At 37.4% G+C, this 16,710-nt stretch overlaps 1 protein-coding gene across 21 annotated transcripts in view; it reads left to right on the top strand.

Moving 5' to 3' along the window:
• Positions 1-16,710, top strand: part of MAST4 (microtubule associated serine/threonine kinase family member 4) — an 880,607-nt gene that overhangs the window by 669,172 nt on the left and 194,725 nt on the right. Inside the window, exon 1 of one of the 21 annotated variants that reach the window (XM_074200319.1) lies at positions 355-10,153. The exons of 19 other annotated variants lie outside the window; for them this stretch is intronic. In XM_074200319.1, the coding sequence (XP_074056420.1) occupies positions 10,062-10,153 (92 nt within the window). In that variant the 5' untranslated portion in view covers positions 355-10,061. Of the gene's footprint in view, positions 1-354; positions 10,154-16,710 lie in introns of those variants that run through there. One more of the 21 variants, XM_074200324.1, reaches the window with a different exon arrangement.

The raw sequence follows: 16,710 nt of genomic DNA, 5'->3' as shown, positions 1-16,710 counted from the left end.
CCAAACAAGGATCCATTATCCCATTTCTGGATCCTATGATTATTTTATACTTCTTTAACTTGACTGCCCCTATTCATCTGCCCCTTTCCCTATTTTGAGTTATTAGAAAGTTTTGTCTGTTGGTAGGCAACAAGAGAGGGAATATGTTAGAGGGATTCATGCAAACAAGGGGCAAGATCTTAGTCATTCAACAAGTGTTATTAATCAAATTCTATTTGCTAGACATAGACAAGGCAAAACTTGAACAGTCTCTACCCTTTCTATGGGGGGGAATAATAAATAAATAAATGTGTGTGTGTGTGTGTGTGTGTGTGTGTGTGTGTGTGTGTGTGTGTGTGTAAAATAAATAAAAAAGGGGGGGGGGGCTAGTGGCCAGATGTTAACAACTAAAGGAAAGGATGAAGAAAGACCTGTTATAGAAGTTGACACTGGCAAAATTGGCAACTTTCAAGGAAACTATAGATTATAAGCAGCCAGGTGGTTCAGTGCATAGGTGTGCTGGTCCTGGAGTCAGGAGGACCTGAGTTAAATTTGGCCTCAGACACTTAATTACTTTAGTGAAGTGTCCTTAGACAAGTCACTTAACCCCACTGCCTTGCAAAAAAACAAACAAAACAAAACAAAACAAAATCAAATGTGGCCCTGGGCAAGTCACTCTGTCTATTTTAATTCAATGGAGAAAGAAATGGCAAGTCACTCCACTATTTTTGGCAAGAAAACCTCATGAACAGTATCCTAGTAAGTGTCTGAGGCCACATTTAAACTCGTCTTCCTACTTCTAGACCAGCAAAGAAATTATTTGTTTTGGATGAAGAATACTGGGGAAAAGCCAGTTTGATTGAACTGTTGAGTTCATGATTAGAAGTAATATGTAATAGGCTAGGGGCAGCTAGGTGGCACAGTGGATAGAGCACTGGTCCTGGAGTCAGGAGGACCTGAGTTCAAATACAGCCTCAGACACTTTATAATAACCTAGCTGTGTGACCTTGAGCAAATCCTTTAATTCTACTGCCTTGTAAAACAGCCCCCCCCCAAATATGTAATAGGCTGACAAGTTTTCTTGTGATGAGTTTTAAATGCTAAAAAGGAAATTACACATTTGTTCCTAGATCTAAGAAGAAACCACTGGAGTTTATTGGGTAGTGATTAGCATGAATCAGACCTTTTCTTTAGCAGTATCGCCACCATTCTTGTCAATAAGCTTCAACATCCTTAGAGTCTTCACCTTACATATCCAATTAGTTGCCAGATCATGCTTCTTCCAAAATCATCTGTAAAGTCATAGAGATACCAGGATGAGAGGGCATCAATAGCCTTTTTTGTTGGGGCGGTCATCTACTGAGCACACATAGATCCCAATTCCATGTCTCACATATCAGTGATTCTGGGTCCAGAGATCTGAATGTACAACTAATGAATACCTAGGGGATGCCTATCACATGTCTGTTTTGAATTGTAATTTCCCTTTCTTGGAGCAACTATGGAATATGAAAAGCAATGCTGTATCTTCCCTAGAATTCCTAGGTTTATAGTGACCTATATAAATCTAGGAACTCCTTAGAATTGGGAGGAGCCATGGGGAGCCTGGGGGGAGTGGGTGGGCGCAACTGAATGGTAGTTCTTACATGATATGTTGTTTTATTGCTTTAATGTGATCCTGTGCCAATAATAAACTGTTTCCTTTTGTGGTTCTTCCTGTGAGGAGGTCAATTCCCATTCCTGGGGGTCCACGAACTATTTAAAAAAATTTATAACTATATTCCATTATAATTGGTTTCCTTTGTAATACTATGTGTTGTATTTTCTTTTAAAAGCATTTTGAGAAGGGGTCTTTGCCACACACATAAAAGGTTAAGAACCCCTCTATTATGCCAAAATTGTATTACTAGGGCTTATTGAAATACATTAATGATAAGAAAGAGAGGGAACTTTGGAGCTGATTCTATTATGCTAAATCCATAATAATCTATACCTCTTAGATAGTGAATCTAGAGAGATAATCAGAGAGAGCTACAAGTTGGAGATAAAAGCTCTTCTACATTCTGAGGACCATAGGGAATATCACTTCTCTAACCCTTCTGTTGCGGGTAGGTGGTGGGAGTAAGGTGGAGTCTTGCAGTCATCTGAGGAAAGTTGGAACTGCCTTAGCATCTGATCCTTCTTGTTCAGCAGGACCAGGATAGTGGCTATCAGTGCTACTTGATAGTTAAACCCATATTAAAATTTAAGCCCTCTGAAAGCCCCAAGTGTTTGGTAGGGTTCTTTTATTTTTTGTTATTTTTGGTTTTGGAAAAACTCTTCTTTAGTACTACTTTCCCCATCCTTTATTTATGAAATTGGTTTTCTGAATCCACAAATTGAACTTTTATATGTTGATCCCTATTAAATTCCATTATATCCTATGATCTTATTTGACTGTTCTTTCTTTCAAACTCATTTAGCTCTTTTAGGATCCTGACTTTGCCATCCATTCTGTGAGCCACCCTTCCCAGCTTCATCTGCAGATTTGACAAGGGCCACCTTTCCTGTATTTGAAGCAACTCAAGTCAATTTTTTATTTCTGTATTTCCTCCAATCCCTTCTTTATTAGTACAAATCCAAATTGTACTGAAATAAATGTACTCGGGGATCAATTGTTTTAATATTGTTCTCACATTTTCTAGCCTAACTCTTTAACTACATTTTCATTTCTTTGTCTATTATTTCAGAATTATAATTGTTTTATCTTCTTGGGCTTTTCTCATTACTAAAGTCATCATTAATATCTCATTTTGCTGTAGAAATGACCTTCAGTTCTTGAAGATTTATAACATGAAAAGTACAAAGACACAAAATTCAGAGACTTTCATCAGAAGACTGTTCGCCAGGGTATGAACTAGTTTCTTTGGCCATGGCAACTCATGTAGACTACTGAGACAAGGGGGAGTTGTCACCTTGTTTGTGGAAGATGTACCTACATCATTGAAATCATAAGTTTTCTTTTTGTTTGGTTTGTTTGTTTTTCGTTTTTGTTTTTTAGGGTTTTTTGCAAGGCAAATGGGGTTAAGTGGCTTGCCCGAGGCCACACAGCTAGGTAATTATTAAGTGTCTGAGACCAGATTTGAACTCAGGTACTCCTGACTCCAGGGCCAGTTCTTTATCCACTGCACCACCTAGCCACCCTGAAATCATAGGTTTTCTCAAAATATTTGGATATCCAGAGCATTTACAAGTCAACTGCAGGTGTTTGTCATTGCTATTTTTAACCAACTACCTATTTTTAGGCTATATTCAAAGCATCTTCTACCCCAAACCATAGTTTCAAGAAGTCTAAGACTTTCATTTAGGGAAATTACAACTGTAATGGATTTATAAGTCTGAACAGTTGGAGAAATTTGCTCATTCTTGGAGTTATCAAGTATTTTGAAATCGATATAAAGATAGGAAGAAATCAAACAGGTCCACATTAGAACTCTTTGGGGTCCTTTTAGTAATGAGTACCTAATGAGAGTCTTGTGTGAACCAGCTCTTATAGAAATCCTCCAAAATGCAAGCCATGCTTTATCTAGTTGCTTGATACTCCTGCCTTATTCTTAAACTGAACTGTGTGAGATCCCAAAAGCATCTGAGACTTACCAGAGATTTGGGGAAGAGAATGGAGTCACACGTTGAGTTCTGACACTGGTGTAATTGAAAAACAATATATGAAATAATGGTATATAAAATGATATATGAAATAATAGTATCCAGAAATTTAAGAAAAATTAATGATGGATATATAAAAAAGTAGAGGATATACTTTGGGGGTAACATTTCAGGATGGAAGGGAGGGTCATAAAAGGTGAAAGGAATTATGCCAAATCTTGATCATGGTGGGGAAAGAAGGAAGGAGTATTTGGCTTAACCTTCCTTAGACTTTCCCTTTATTCTTTGGCATTTTGATAGAATAATCTCTTCAATTTATATTGGCTTCATTTCTTTTTTTTTTTTTTGCAAGGCAAATGTGGTTAAGTGGCTTGCCCAAGGCCACACAGCTAGGTAATTATTAAGTGTCTGAGATCAGATTTGAACCCAGGCACTCCTGACCCAAGGGCCAGCCCTTTATCCACTTCGCCACCTAGCTGCCCCTGCTTCATTTCTTTTTAACATGGAAACAATGGCAAGGAAATTCATTTGGGATGAAGTGAAAGAGAATCACAAGTCACATCTTTCCCTGCAGAATCAGAATGTGGAACTGTTCAATGTGAATGGTTCTTTTATGTGTTTGAGTAAAGTTTTGAGGATTTTTAAGAAAAATTTATAAGAAACTCCCACCTATTACATTTCTGTCACTGAATCCTTGGCAAAGTTCACCTTATCTCTTCTGTGATTTCTGGCAGCATGGTTATTTCTTGGGTAGAAAACTTTTGAGTATCTGACAGTTTTAATTCTTGTATTTACCAACGCTGTTGCCTTTGGAATTATAGATGCCTAAAGCAAGTCAAACAGGTTGGATGGCAAATTATGTTTCAGATTTACTCCCACTCTTATCACAAACTACTGAGTGAATTTATCATCTCCTTTCACTATTCTTACTGATTTGGTTGATAGCTCTCTTACCTCACTTGTCTTTCTGGATTGTCATACATTTTTTTCTCAAACTGAATTTTTTGATACACCCAACATTCTTCTAAGCTATATAAATGAATGATAAAGTGGTTTTTTTTCCTGTCAGATCCTGATGTGATTTCATTTTTAAAGTGAAGTCTAGATGGGAAAACTCTGTACCAATGGATCTGGAATGCTGAAAAGTTGGGTGATTTGCCCAGGATCAAACAGACAATGTGTATCAGAAGTGAGACCTGAAACCAGGTGTCCCTGATTCCATGTTCACCTTTTATTTACTATGCCATGCTAAGGTTTGATTTGGTTATATTTAATTATATGAATGGTTAACATAATTCTTTCTTAGTCTTCCTTTTCTTTAACCTAATTACTTGTACTTTAAGAATTTGTGAAAAATTTAACAAAGTCTTAATGGATTTTGTATTCAGTAAAATGTCTTAAAATATATTATATTTGGATTCTTAAAATATGAATTTAAATCCTGGCTATATTATGACATGTATTATCTTTAGCAAATCATTTCATCTCTCTGGAACTCAGTTTCCCCCTTTATAAAATAAATGGGTATGGATTCTATTCTTCCTAAAATTCATTCCCTGCCCTAAATCACATAAGTAATAGATTTTGTGTAATTATAAATACATAGTTTTAACACCTTTCAAATAATAAAGTAAATTTTGAATATGAGAGTTATTATGCATATTCTTACTGTATACATGGAGAAGGCATGGATTTTGATTTTGGAACCCGTATTTCTATTAGTGTCCAAAATAATTCCTGACCTGGTGGCCAGCTTTTGGGTGATGACCTTTTCTGAACTTAGCTGAGTTGATTCTTAGCTGCAGATAAATAGCCTATCATGTAACCAGGACTGGAAGTCTGGCCAGGGCTTGTGTTCCTCTGATATCAAGAACATGGAAAGGTCACTTCCATGGCACACTGAGAAATTCAATTCTAAACCTAGCTTTAGGGGAATGTTAAATTAGGAGAGGACATTAACATGATCCTGCCAGATGCTCCCTGACCCCAAAGTCTTCAGTGACTGTCTATAGCCTAGAAGATAAAAGAAAACCTCTTTAGCCTGGCATTCAAGGCTCTACTCAATCTGCCATGAAACCTACTTTCATTTTACCCATGCTGGTCTCCTATTTTATCTTGCCTTTTCTAATTCCAAAAATTTTCATAAGTCCATCACTATATAAGAAAATCATTACTCACATTCACTTTCCACGAAGTTTTTCTCCTGATAGTTCCAAATTAGAAGAAATCATTCTTTCTTTAAGGTTTGTTAGAGCATTTTCAGTCCTGTCACATTGTGGCCCATTATAATCTACATGCTGTTGCCACACACTCTAGATGATAAGTCCTTTGAGAGACATTATTGTCAATTTTTTTTAATCTTTGTATCTGTGGAAAACAAGAAATAATACCCATCTAATCATATAAACTGATAGGTGGTGCAATGATTAGAACACTGGACTTTGATTTAGGAAGACTCATCTTGAATTGACATCCAGTCTCAAATATTTACTAGCTGTGTGACCCTGGGCAAGTCTAAATTATCTTTGTCTTGATTTCTTCATCTGTTAAATAAACTGGAGAAAAAAATGGGGTCACAAAGAGTTGGACTCAACTGAAATGATGATAGAGAAGACAACTATAGCATAGCGCCCTGAAAGTCAAGAAGTCCAGTCAGTTATAAATATGATGAGTCTCTAAGCTATGTCAAAATTTAGGAAGACCCAAACTGTTATTTCTGATTACTTTAGAGATGCCTTATAAGATGAGACCCAATAGTTTATTTAACTTTTATCTAAAACAACTTTAAGAATTTGAAATTCTAGTTATGACCTTACCACTGATGGTGTGATAGCATGCGTAATTCATTTTCCAGCTTTCCTCATTGGTAAGTATTATACCTTCTCTGTAGTGAGAATCAAAGTAGATAGTCTGTGTGAAAGCACTTTGGAAACTATAAAGTGTTCATCAAGTATATTTGTTGTTATAATTATGCCTACTCTCACCAAGGTGATTAAAATTTAAGATCAAAGAGCTCCCCAAAGCATCATAGCACCCTTTCCCTACCCTACACTTCCCTTCTCATAAAATGGTGTTCAAAGTTCTGGGAGTGAATTTGTTCCCAGTATTCTTTCTAGAGGTGAGTAAGCCAACATTTGAAGTTCCATTTGCTAATTTTAAAGTAGTCCCTGTATCTTATCTCTTTATATCAATAGCATTATACAACTGTTATTGTCTTTAGAGGTTTCATGAGTCATCTGCATGCCATTATTTTCTAAATAATATATGACAATAGATTGAATGAATGAAAAAGCATTTATTTGTACCTGTTTCAAAATAAACTGTGATTCAAATGCAAGCCCTTTCTTCAAAGGACTTTTTATTCTAATGGTCATGACCATTTATGAGATATGAGAGTGTCTGGAAATTCCAGGGATAGTAAGGTGATACATAGGGAAGTTGGTTGACATTCCCTTTCCAGGCACACTGGTATTCATTTGACTAGTATCCTTAGAGTAAGAGATGGAAGAAATCTAAGCCAAAGACAACAGGATGGATGGTCGGATAGTGATGATGGATATCTGGATAGAATTGTGGAGCTTGGTCTCTTGTTCTGGTCACAGTCTGGAGCTGACCAGATAGAGTAGACTAATGGAGTTTTTTCTCAGTGGACAATACACCAAGGAGAGAGGAGTTGATAAATTTTATCTCTGATGCAGTTTTTCTACATGATGTACATTTACTGTCAAATGAGAAAAAACACGCAGATTGCTTTGTAACTCCTAAAATATTAAGGTTAAGTTGCTTTTATACTCACATTAACTGTAGAGGTCATGAGGTATAATGCTGAGAAGGCTTAGACTCAGGAAGATCCTTGTTCAAATTCTGTATCTGACATTTACCAGCTCTATAACTAAGAACAAATAATTTTAACCTTTCTGAGCCTCAGGCAGTTGTCTTGGAAGATAAATTTCAGATTGTGGTCTGCATCAGTGAAAGGAGTTACCATTCTGGGAATTCTCACACTGACAAAATCGCAAATTCTTGATGTGCTATCTACATTGCCATCTGAATGAATATTATTCACACATATAATTACAGAAATAAACAGAATCCTGAGAGATGGAAGACTAGAAACTTTCTAGACCAATCTATATCTACTGATCTTTTTTGTAATCCTCAATAAGCAGTTTAACCTCATTGAAATGAGAGGTGGACTATCTGCTATCAGGATTCTGAGGCAGCCTATCCTACTTTTGGATAATCAACTCTTGGGGAAATTAATCCATTTGTTAACCCTCTGGGACAAAGCAAAATAAGTCCAATCCCTTAGCTATATGAAATCCCTTCAGATGTTTGACAATGTCCTTTCTAAATCTTTCCTCCGTTATAAGTTATGAACATATTGCGATCTGCACCTGTAAAGGGAGCTTCCACCACAGGTTCCCTAGTTCTTCCTATTATATATTCTCTGTTTTCTCTATCCTACTCTGCCTCTTCTCTACACATTTTTCCATTTTTTTTCCCTAAAAACTAATTCTCGGAAATGATTATCATTTTCTGGAGTAGTCAGAGGGGAATCCGTAGAATAATTTACTTCCTCATTCTGAATATTGCATAGTCTAAGATAACATTAACATTTTGATTTGCATGTGACACTATTTATTTATAATGAATTGCAATCCCCAGAATCCTGAAGATCTTTTTCATGGGAACTGCTGACAGGCAACATCTCCTCTATCCCATGGATACTGGAAGGAGTAACTGAGTTGGGCAACTTGAGTTGTCATTCTACTTCTACAAATAATTACCCACATGACCTTGGGCAAGACACTTACTCCCCTGAACCTTAGTTTCCTCATGTTTCAAAATGTTGGGACAGGACTAGATGATTCATAGCATCATAGATACAGAGTTGGACAAGACCTCAGTTGACATTTAATTCAACTCTAATTTTTCAGATGAGGAAACTGAGGCCCAAGAGATTAAATGAATTGACCAAAGGTGGATAAGTAAGGTCCTTTTCAGTTTGAACATTCATGAATCTACCCCCTTATTTTTATAATATTCAAGGTGGTGATTTTTTTTTAACATTTCTAAAATTCAACAAAATACTTAAATTCTACTTCATGGTACTTTCCTTTCTAATTTGAAAAAAAATGTTTAAAAAATACCTGCGGATAACCCCACTCTTCCTATCTTTTGATTTTGCTTTAGGTAGACGGCTTGTTGCTTTTCATAAAGCTCGACCTAGTTTATGGCAGACTCCCAATTATACACTGTGTAATCACACTGGTATGAAGGAAAACTCAAGTTCTGCTTACAAAAAGTTTTAAGATTCAGGCAGGAAAGGTGAGGTACCGTATTTGCCTGGTTTTCCACTGAAAAGTCATCTTCTCAGTGAGTAAAGACCCATCACCGATTTCATGCCGGGGGTCGTGCTTGTGAGCCACCCCGGATGCTTGTGACATATCCCTTTTCATTCCTGAATGAATCACAGTTGCCTTTGCAGGTGAAATAATGTGAAAATCCCCCTCCCCTCTTTTGGAGGGGGAGGACGATCCATCCCTTGCCGCGGCGTGGGGAGTGGAAGGAGGAGGACCATGCCTGTGCAGCATGCCACGAGGCTCCCCCGCTGGGACGAGCTCTTTCCCAGAAGTCCCTGCTACCAAGATGTTTGCTTCACCAGCTTGCGAGCTGAGTGGCTTGCTTATGCGAACACCGTCTAAGGACATGAAGGAGAGGAGTCTGTGCTCCCTCTGCTCGCACACAAGCGCCTCCTGCCATCCTTATTGGCCCTAGGCAGAAGGGCCAGGAGGAATGGTACCTGGCTTCAGTCCTGGATCTAAAAGAGTAGCTGTGTTTTTTTTTTTTAAGTATCTTGCCCCTAAAAGGGAAGAAAAAGAGGGAAGGCAAGAAATTGTCTCTTTTCAAATTTCCACCTCTTCGGCATAGGAAAGGCGAAGGAAACCGTGGGCTCCGCTCCGACTCCGATGTGCAGACTTTTTGGTGATAAGCAGCTGCCTGCCACGGGAGACTGAAAATAGTAGTTTTCTTTCCCCCCTCTGAGCAGCCCTGAATGGTATCTGCCAAACAGATGACAAAGTACCTAGGGCTGAATCACACACAGAGACAGCATTTTCAAGCAGAACATAGGGCTAAACTATCGTAATTACTGTTTATAGCTAGCTGGCAGAGCCCGAGCAGGAGAGGGCAGACCAAGGAAGAAACAAGTTATGGAACCTTAGAGAAAATGCCCTATATTAATTATAGGAGCCGAGGACAACGCACGCTTCTCAGACATGCTCCAAGTTGCTTTTGAGATCACAGTTCCCATTACATTTTTCTCTAGAGGGAGTGAGTAGATAATTGGGGTTTTTTTCTTTTTTTCTCCCCTTATTTTATTTTATTTTATTTTTTGGCTTTGAACCTCCAGTGGATTGAAGAGAGAGAGAAAAATGGATATGTCTGACCCCAATTTTTGGACTGTCCTCTCAAACTTTACTTTGCCTCATTTGAGGAGTGGAAACAGGCTTCGCCGAACACAAAGGTAAAAACGCTACTGGAGTCTGCCCCGAGAGTGAGTGCTTTCGGTTCTGATCCTGCTCTCCTTTTGCTTTGCCGGGAAGTTTGTAGCCACCGCAGCTTTGTTTCCCCAACAGCACTTTTAGAAAGTTTGACAGGCTGAAAGGAAACGGCATTGATCACTTTGTCTGGTCCCTTCCTTGCCGGTGTCACTGTGGGGCATGATGAGTGTGCTTGCCACAATTGTGTTTCCCAGCCCGGGAGACGGATGAGATGGATTGTGTGGAGAGAAAAGAAAGAAAGGAGGGAGGAAGGGCAGGAGCTTCCTTCTCTGGCTGGACCCACCTTTGATCTGATAACGTGTATCTGTTTCACACAAGCAGACATCAGGACTTTGGATTCTCTTTGTAGAGTGTTTCAGAGGCTTCCCTGGATCAAATATTTGACCTTTATTTGAAGCAGATGTCCTATATAGAGGGAGGCTCAAGTTAGCCTATTTCATAGCTTGCTTTAAAGAGGCCGGTCGGCACTAACTTTGCCATTTTGTTTTTACCGGTTTGCTGACATTTGTTATGTCTACAAGGCTGGCCTTTTCATTTCGTAGCATTTTCATCTTTGACTGAAGAGTAAAAAAAAAAAAGAAGAGTTGTTGTTTTGGTTGTTTTGTTTTGTTTTTTCTAGTCAAGGTAAAGCTAATGCCACAGGTGGCAGGACGTTTCCTTTGAGATGGATTGCTCGCCTCAGTGGAGGAGAGAAGGTTTTGGGTACCTAGGAATGTGGAGGGTTTTGTTCTTGCCGTAGATACACATATAATAGGTGAAGCTAAAAGTTGCTCTGATTTTTGTTGATGACTGGTCCAAAAATTCAGATACATTTAACTTACTCATTCATTTGAACATACACTAAAAGTAATATTATGTAGAAATAAGATGTCTTATCAGATTTGGAATTTTAAAAAAGTCAAGTTATCCTGTATGTTACAAATGGTCAGAGAATATTTTATTGGAGTGGGAACATGCTGGGAGCAGACAGGAACCCCAGTCATTTCATTTTATTAATACTATATACCTAAAACTTTGTACAATACAGGTACAAATTCTACAATACAGGGTATGGGGTGGGAGTAGGGGGTTATGATTTTCTTGTTCTGCCCTTAATATCCATTGAACACTTAATTCTTCTGGAGGAAAAAAAGTCACAAGATGTCCCTGAGAGATTTAAATCATCATTATCTTTTCAGTGATTCCTAGCACAGCCAGACTGCAGTTCTAAAGCTGTGACTTTTAAATAACATCTCTGTGCTTTTGTCCTTCTGTCATGTAATATTTATAGAGAAATTTCAGCATGTTGATTTTTTCCCCTTTGGTTTAAGCTGGGCCATCAAACCTGCTGAGCATCTTACCATGTAGGTATAAATTAGAACTGTGTTGAAGCTGCCACTCTGCCAAACAGAAGTAAACTTTGGAGTATCTTGTCTCCTTATTGGACACGTGCTTTTAACTTACTCTCTATGTTAAGTTGCTTTAGTTACTTTAGCAACATAATGTGGAGAAAGTCATAAAGCTTTGTTTTTAAGTTGGATCCAATTTATGGTCGGCAGCATCTCCCACCCCCAACCCAATCCACTCAGGCCAACTTGCTCAGACTTGGAAGACCAATACACTCTTTTTTCCCCCTCCCTTTTATACTTGTTGATGGAGAAGTATCACACTGATTCAAACTGAGGAAGTAGTCCTTGAATTCCCTGATTCTTTGGTTTCTGGTCCTTGTCTACAAGTAATTATTACTTGATGTAGAGTCATTTCTTTTTTTAAAATTTTATTTATTTAAAGCAATGGGGTTAAGTGACTTGCCCAAGGTCACACAGCTAGATAATTATTAAATGTCTGAGGTCGGTTTTTGAACTCAGGTCCTCCTGACTCCTGGTCTGGTGCTCTATCCACTACACTACCTAGTTGCCCCAGTGGGGTCATTTCTGATCAGCAGCAATTTTAAGGGTTTAAAATGATGTTATATAGTGGATAGGACACTAGACTTTGATTTCAAAGGACCTGTGATCAAATCCTGTTTCATATACTTATTAGGTGTATGAGACCCTGGTCAAGTCACTTAACTTAGTTTGATTTCTTAATCTGTAAAATTAGGGAGTTGAATACTATGACTTCTAAGGACCCTTTCAGCTTTAAATAAATGAACCTATAAAAGTGACTTAGTTCTGTTCTTACCCAGGGAGTTCTCAGAAACTCAATTTTTCTAAGCATCCTTGGGAAATTGCAATCAATATTTGTGGGGTCAAAATGTCTAAATTAGTTTGAAACCTGTGGAATAAGCAACTACTCCCAGTCCTGCCTGTGAATGCTGATTTCACTAATGTTGATATTCATTATGTATAGTTTTAATCTTCCTGAGATCACTGAATACTAGGTTTAATCAGTATTTCATCTAGAACTACTACTGATTGTAATATCCCTCCCTGAACTAGACCTGTGTCAAACCTAAGGGTTTAGGTAGAAATTGCCCAGGAGTCTTGTGAGTTTATCTTCCTCCAATGCTATTGGGATTTAGTTCTTGATAGCTTCTCACTGTGATAATATTGTTGTTGTTTTGTCTTTTTATGTCATATTCTTTAAGACCCCAATTATAGTTTTCTTGGCAAAGATATTGAAAGCGATTTGCCACTTCTTTCTTCAATTCATTTGTCAGATGTGATATCCAGGCAAATAGGGTTAAGTAATTTGCCCAGGGTCAAGCAGATAGAAATTATCAGGGGCTGGATTTGAACTCAGGAAGATCAGTTTTCCTGACTCCAGACCTTGTATTATATTCACTGTGTCACCTAGATGATAACAGAAATGAATAAAAATGTTTGGACACAGTATGTCTATTTCTCGGAAGTTAAGATATCCACAGACTTTTTACTGGCAAAAACATTTTTGAGGATTTTGGTGTTTACAGGGTTTGAAGATATCTGGGCTGCTTACTCAAATCTTTACCCGCTATTTGTGGTTTAATCTTATTCTGCTTTGTCCAAATTTTCCTGACTTCTTTTGGGATTTTCTTGGCTAAGATAATGGAAGTGGTTTGCCATTTTTTTTCCTCTAACTCATTTTATAGATGAGGAAATTCAGATAAACAAGATTAAATGACTTGCCCAGAATCATACTACTAATAAATGCAGAAGGCTGGATTTGAACTCAGATACAGACCCCACACTCCAGGGTCTCCAACATTATTGATGGTACTGCTTTCATTCATATATATATGAATGAAAGCAGTACCATCCATATATATATATATATATATATATATATATATATATATATATACACATATATATATATTATGTTATATATTATATATTATATATGTTATATATATAATTTTTTCATTTTTATTATATATGTCCAGAAATAATATGGTAGTTAATCCTATATAAAGTGGCAATATATGGGGAGATATTATGCTTTTTTTGTCATAAATAATATAATATTTAGCTTTCCCTAAAATAATTAACAAAGTAAACTCTTAATACACATGAAACATTTATATTCAGACTGACTTCCCCAAGTACTGTCCTCTTCTCTTCGTGTACCTGGTTTATTTCTACTTCACTAGTTGTAGCATCTTGATAAGTTTTGGTAAAAATTGTTCCCAAACTATCTAAAGCTCTCCTTTCTAAAAGATCTCTCCCATTCTTAATAATCCTTTCCTTTCATTGACTTGGATATGGTGCCCATGGATTTGGAGATAACCTTTTTTTCAGAGTGCCACCACCCTTCTGTGTATCTCCTCTAGCCAGATCTTGTTTTTTTTTTTTCAAAATGCACAGTATCTTTGCCTGACATACCACTTTGAACATTGGACTGTAGGTTGATTACACCATTAAGTATGGTGACTTCATACATCTTAATCTTCTCCTTAGTACTAAATACTGAAGGCCAACTAAGAGTGAAATCATACTTTGAGTCAATGAATAAGAACTTAAGAGTTTCAGGGAAAAAATGAGAGCTGAAAAGGAGGGGAAAAGTACTCTGTCCCATTTAAATCAAAGGAACGAGATGTCTGCCCTCTTACTTTAAAACTTTATTACGTTAGGACTTAATCCTAATGAACATTTTGTTCCAAGATAATCAGCTGTTTCACCTAGCTCTCTGGTATGCCAGCTTATCATCTTGTAGACCAAATTAATTAGACATTTTTAGATATTCCATATTGCCTGTCTCAGAATTCTCTAACATACTGAGGTTTTATTCACGTTTTAATTGTAGTATTTCAGGAGCTCTGTTGGGTGGGGTATCACAGTTATTCTAGTCCTTGGAAATGGGACCATTGAGACTTGAATTATCTAAAGCCTGTATTCTTTAAGATTAGACCCTTCAAACTGAGTGGAGTCCCTGAACTTCCCGTCCTTCAGTAACAGAGATGGTATGTCTTGCTCTTCATGCTCTTTTGATTTTGACTGATGCTGACATTTGAGTTGTTCCCTTGAAACTTCTCATTCTCCCCAGCCCATCCCACCCTCCCCTCACTGTTTTACCTCAAAGCACTCACATTCCACTGGAAACATTTTCTCTCTCTCTCCCTCTCTTCTCTCTTTTAAAACTGGGTTGGCATTTCCCTTTCCCTACCTTACTCCCTCAGGGCAATCTCAGTTCAATAGTTCAGTTGCTACTCTGGGGAGCAGATTTCTTCCAGAATGAATGGAAAAGTTAAGAATGCAGGGCTAGACCAACAGATTATTTTCATTAAGAGAATAATTACAACTTTTAATGTTATATTTTATTCTATTTAGCCTAGTGCCCCCCTCAGAAATACACAGATGACAAATGACACTGTTTTCTGTCCATTTGTATCATTTATTGTCAGTTCTTAATTGTTATATTTTATTATTTTTCCTCTATTATTAGATAACCTTCTTGTAATGGGCATGATTCCTGTTTCATTAATATCTAGCAAATATCCAGGGCAGTGCAATGTATAGAAAGCTGATTTCTAAGCAGAGATTGCTAGAGTCAACTCTTAACAGCACTCTTGTTAGATTTGAAGTGATCAATGGTATCATTTATAACCAGGAAATCATCAAATGCTACAAATGTAGAGTTTTTTTGACTAGATTTAAGAAAGATGGAGAAAATGCTAATAATGCAAATTAAACATAAAAATGGGTCGTACATAGATTAATTTTTTTTTCAGGCAACCAGATGTTAAACATGTACCAAAATACCACTGCTTCTAAGCCAGGAAAAACAATAGTAATAGCTAAGATTTACTTACTATATGGCAGCCACCATGCTAAGCATTTTACATTTATCTCCTTTGAGCCTCACAAGAACATGGAAAGGTAGATGATTTTTGCCCATTGAGGAAATGGAGGTAAACAGAGGTTGGTGACTTGCCCAGTGTCACAAAGCTCATAAGTATCTGAGACCAGATTGGAGCTCAAGTCTTCCTAATGCCAAGTTTTCCCAAGTTACCTATTATTACCCACTATCTATGTGACCTGGGACAGCTACTTAAATGTTCCATGTTCTAGGAAACTCTTTAAGACTGAATTTTAGAGAAAGTGCTGACTTACATAGGGTAAATCATCTGGTGGTTCTCTGTATCAATGAGGTCAGTCAAATTCCTATTCCCTCTCGTGGGGCATCTAGACAGTGCAGGGGATAGAGGGCCAGCTCTGGAGTCAGGAAGATGAGAATTCAAATTTGATCTTTACCGTAACCCTGGGCAAGTTACTTCACCATGTTTGTCTCAGTTTCTTCATCTGTCAAATGACCTGGAGAAGGAAAAAAGGCAAACCACTCCAGCATTTTTGCCAAGAAAATATTGATTTTTATCTTCCTTCTTATAGCTAAATTATTTATATGTATGAGTAGAGGTAAAATGTTGTTTAATGGTGAGGTGTTATTTTGTACCTTTCTTTAATTTGGTCTTTTGCTTCCAAAATGTTTGAAGAAGAATAAAGATTGTTTTTCTGAGAGTTGTTTTGTTTGTTTTTGTGGGAGCCTAATAGAGTAGGTAATATTTTGTTTTGGCTCATGGATTGCTGAAAGTTGTAGTTTATTACATGGAGTTGTAACTTAGGAAATTACCCCAACCAGGCTACTGGGTCTTAGGCCACCATGTTCTTAAATATGTTTGTGCTTTAACTGTACTGCCTTGGGGTCAGGAACAGACTTAGTTTTTTGAGGGTTGAAATACCTTGGGGGCCATTCTTCTTAATCTGTCCTAGTTAGTACTTTCAGGTCCCATCAGATGTATAAGAGGATGCTATTGAGGGATCCTGAATGATATGGATAGTTCAATCCTACAGACTTTAAAATTAGTTTCTCTGGTGCCTTCCTTTCAGCAAAGGGCCATAGCATCGCATGAATTTTTTCCTTTGGTTTGTTCTTGAATATAAAGCTGTCAGGAATATGGAAAATAAACTTGGCTAGTATCCCACTGTCCTCCTCCATTCCAGTCCCCCCCAAGAGTTGAAAGTTACTCCCACTCCCTTTTTGATTTCTAGTAATTAAATGTAATAACATGACTTCATTGCATTTGCTTCCCTGTTTGTACATCATGGATGATAATATGAAA

This window comes from Macrotis lagotis, chromosome X, assembly GCF_037893015.1.
Source record: "Macrotis lagotis isolate mMagLag1 chromosome X, bilby.v1.9.chrom.fasta, whole genome shotgun sequence".
Taxonomy (NCBI): domain Eukaryota; kingdom Metazoa; phylum Chordata; class Mammalia; order Peramelemorphia; family Peramelidae; genus Macrotis; species Macrotis lagotis.
Note: the sequence above shows the minus strand (reverse complement) of the source record. Positions and strands in the feature narration are given on the sequence as shown.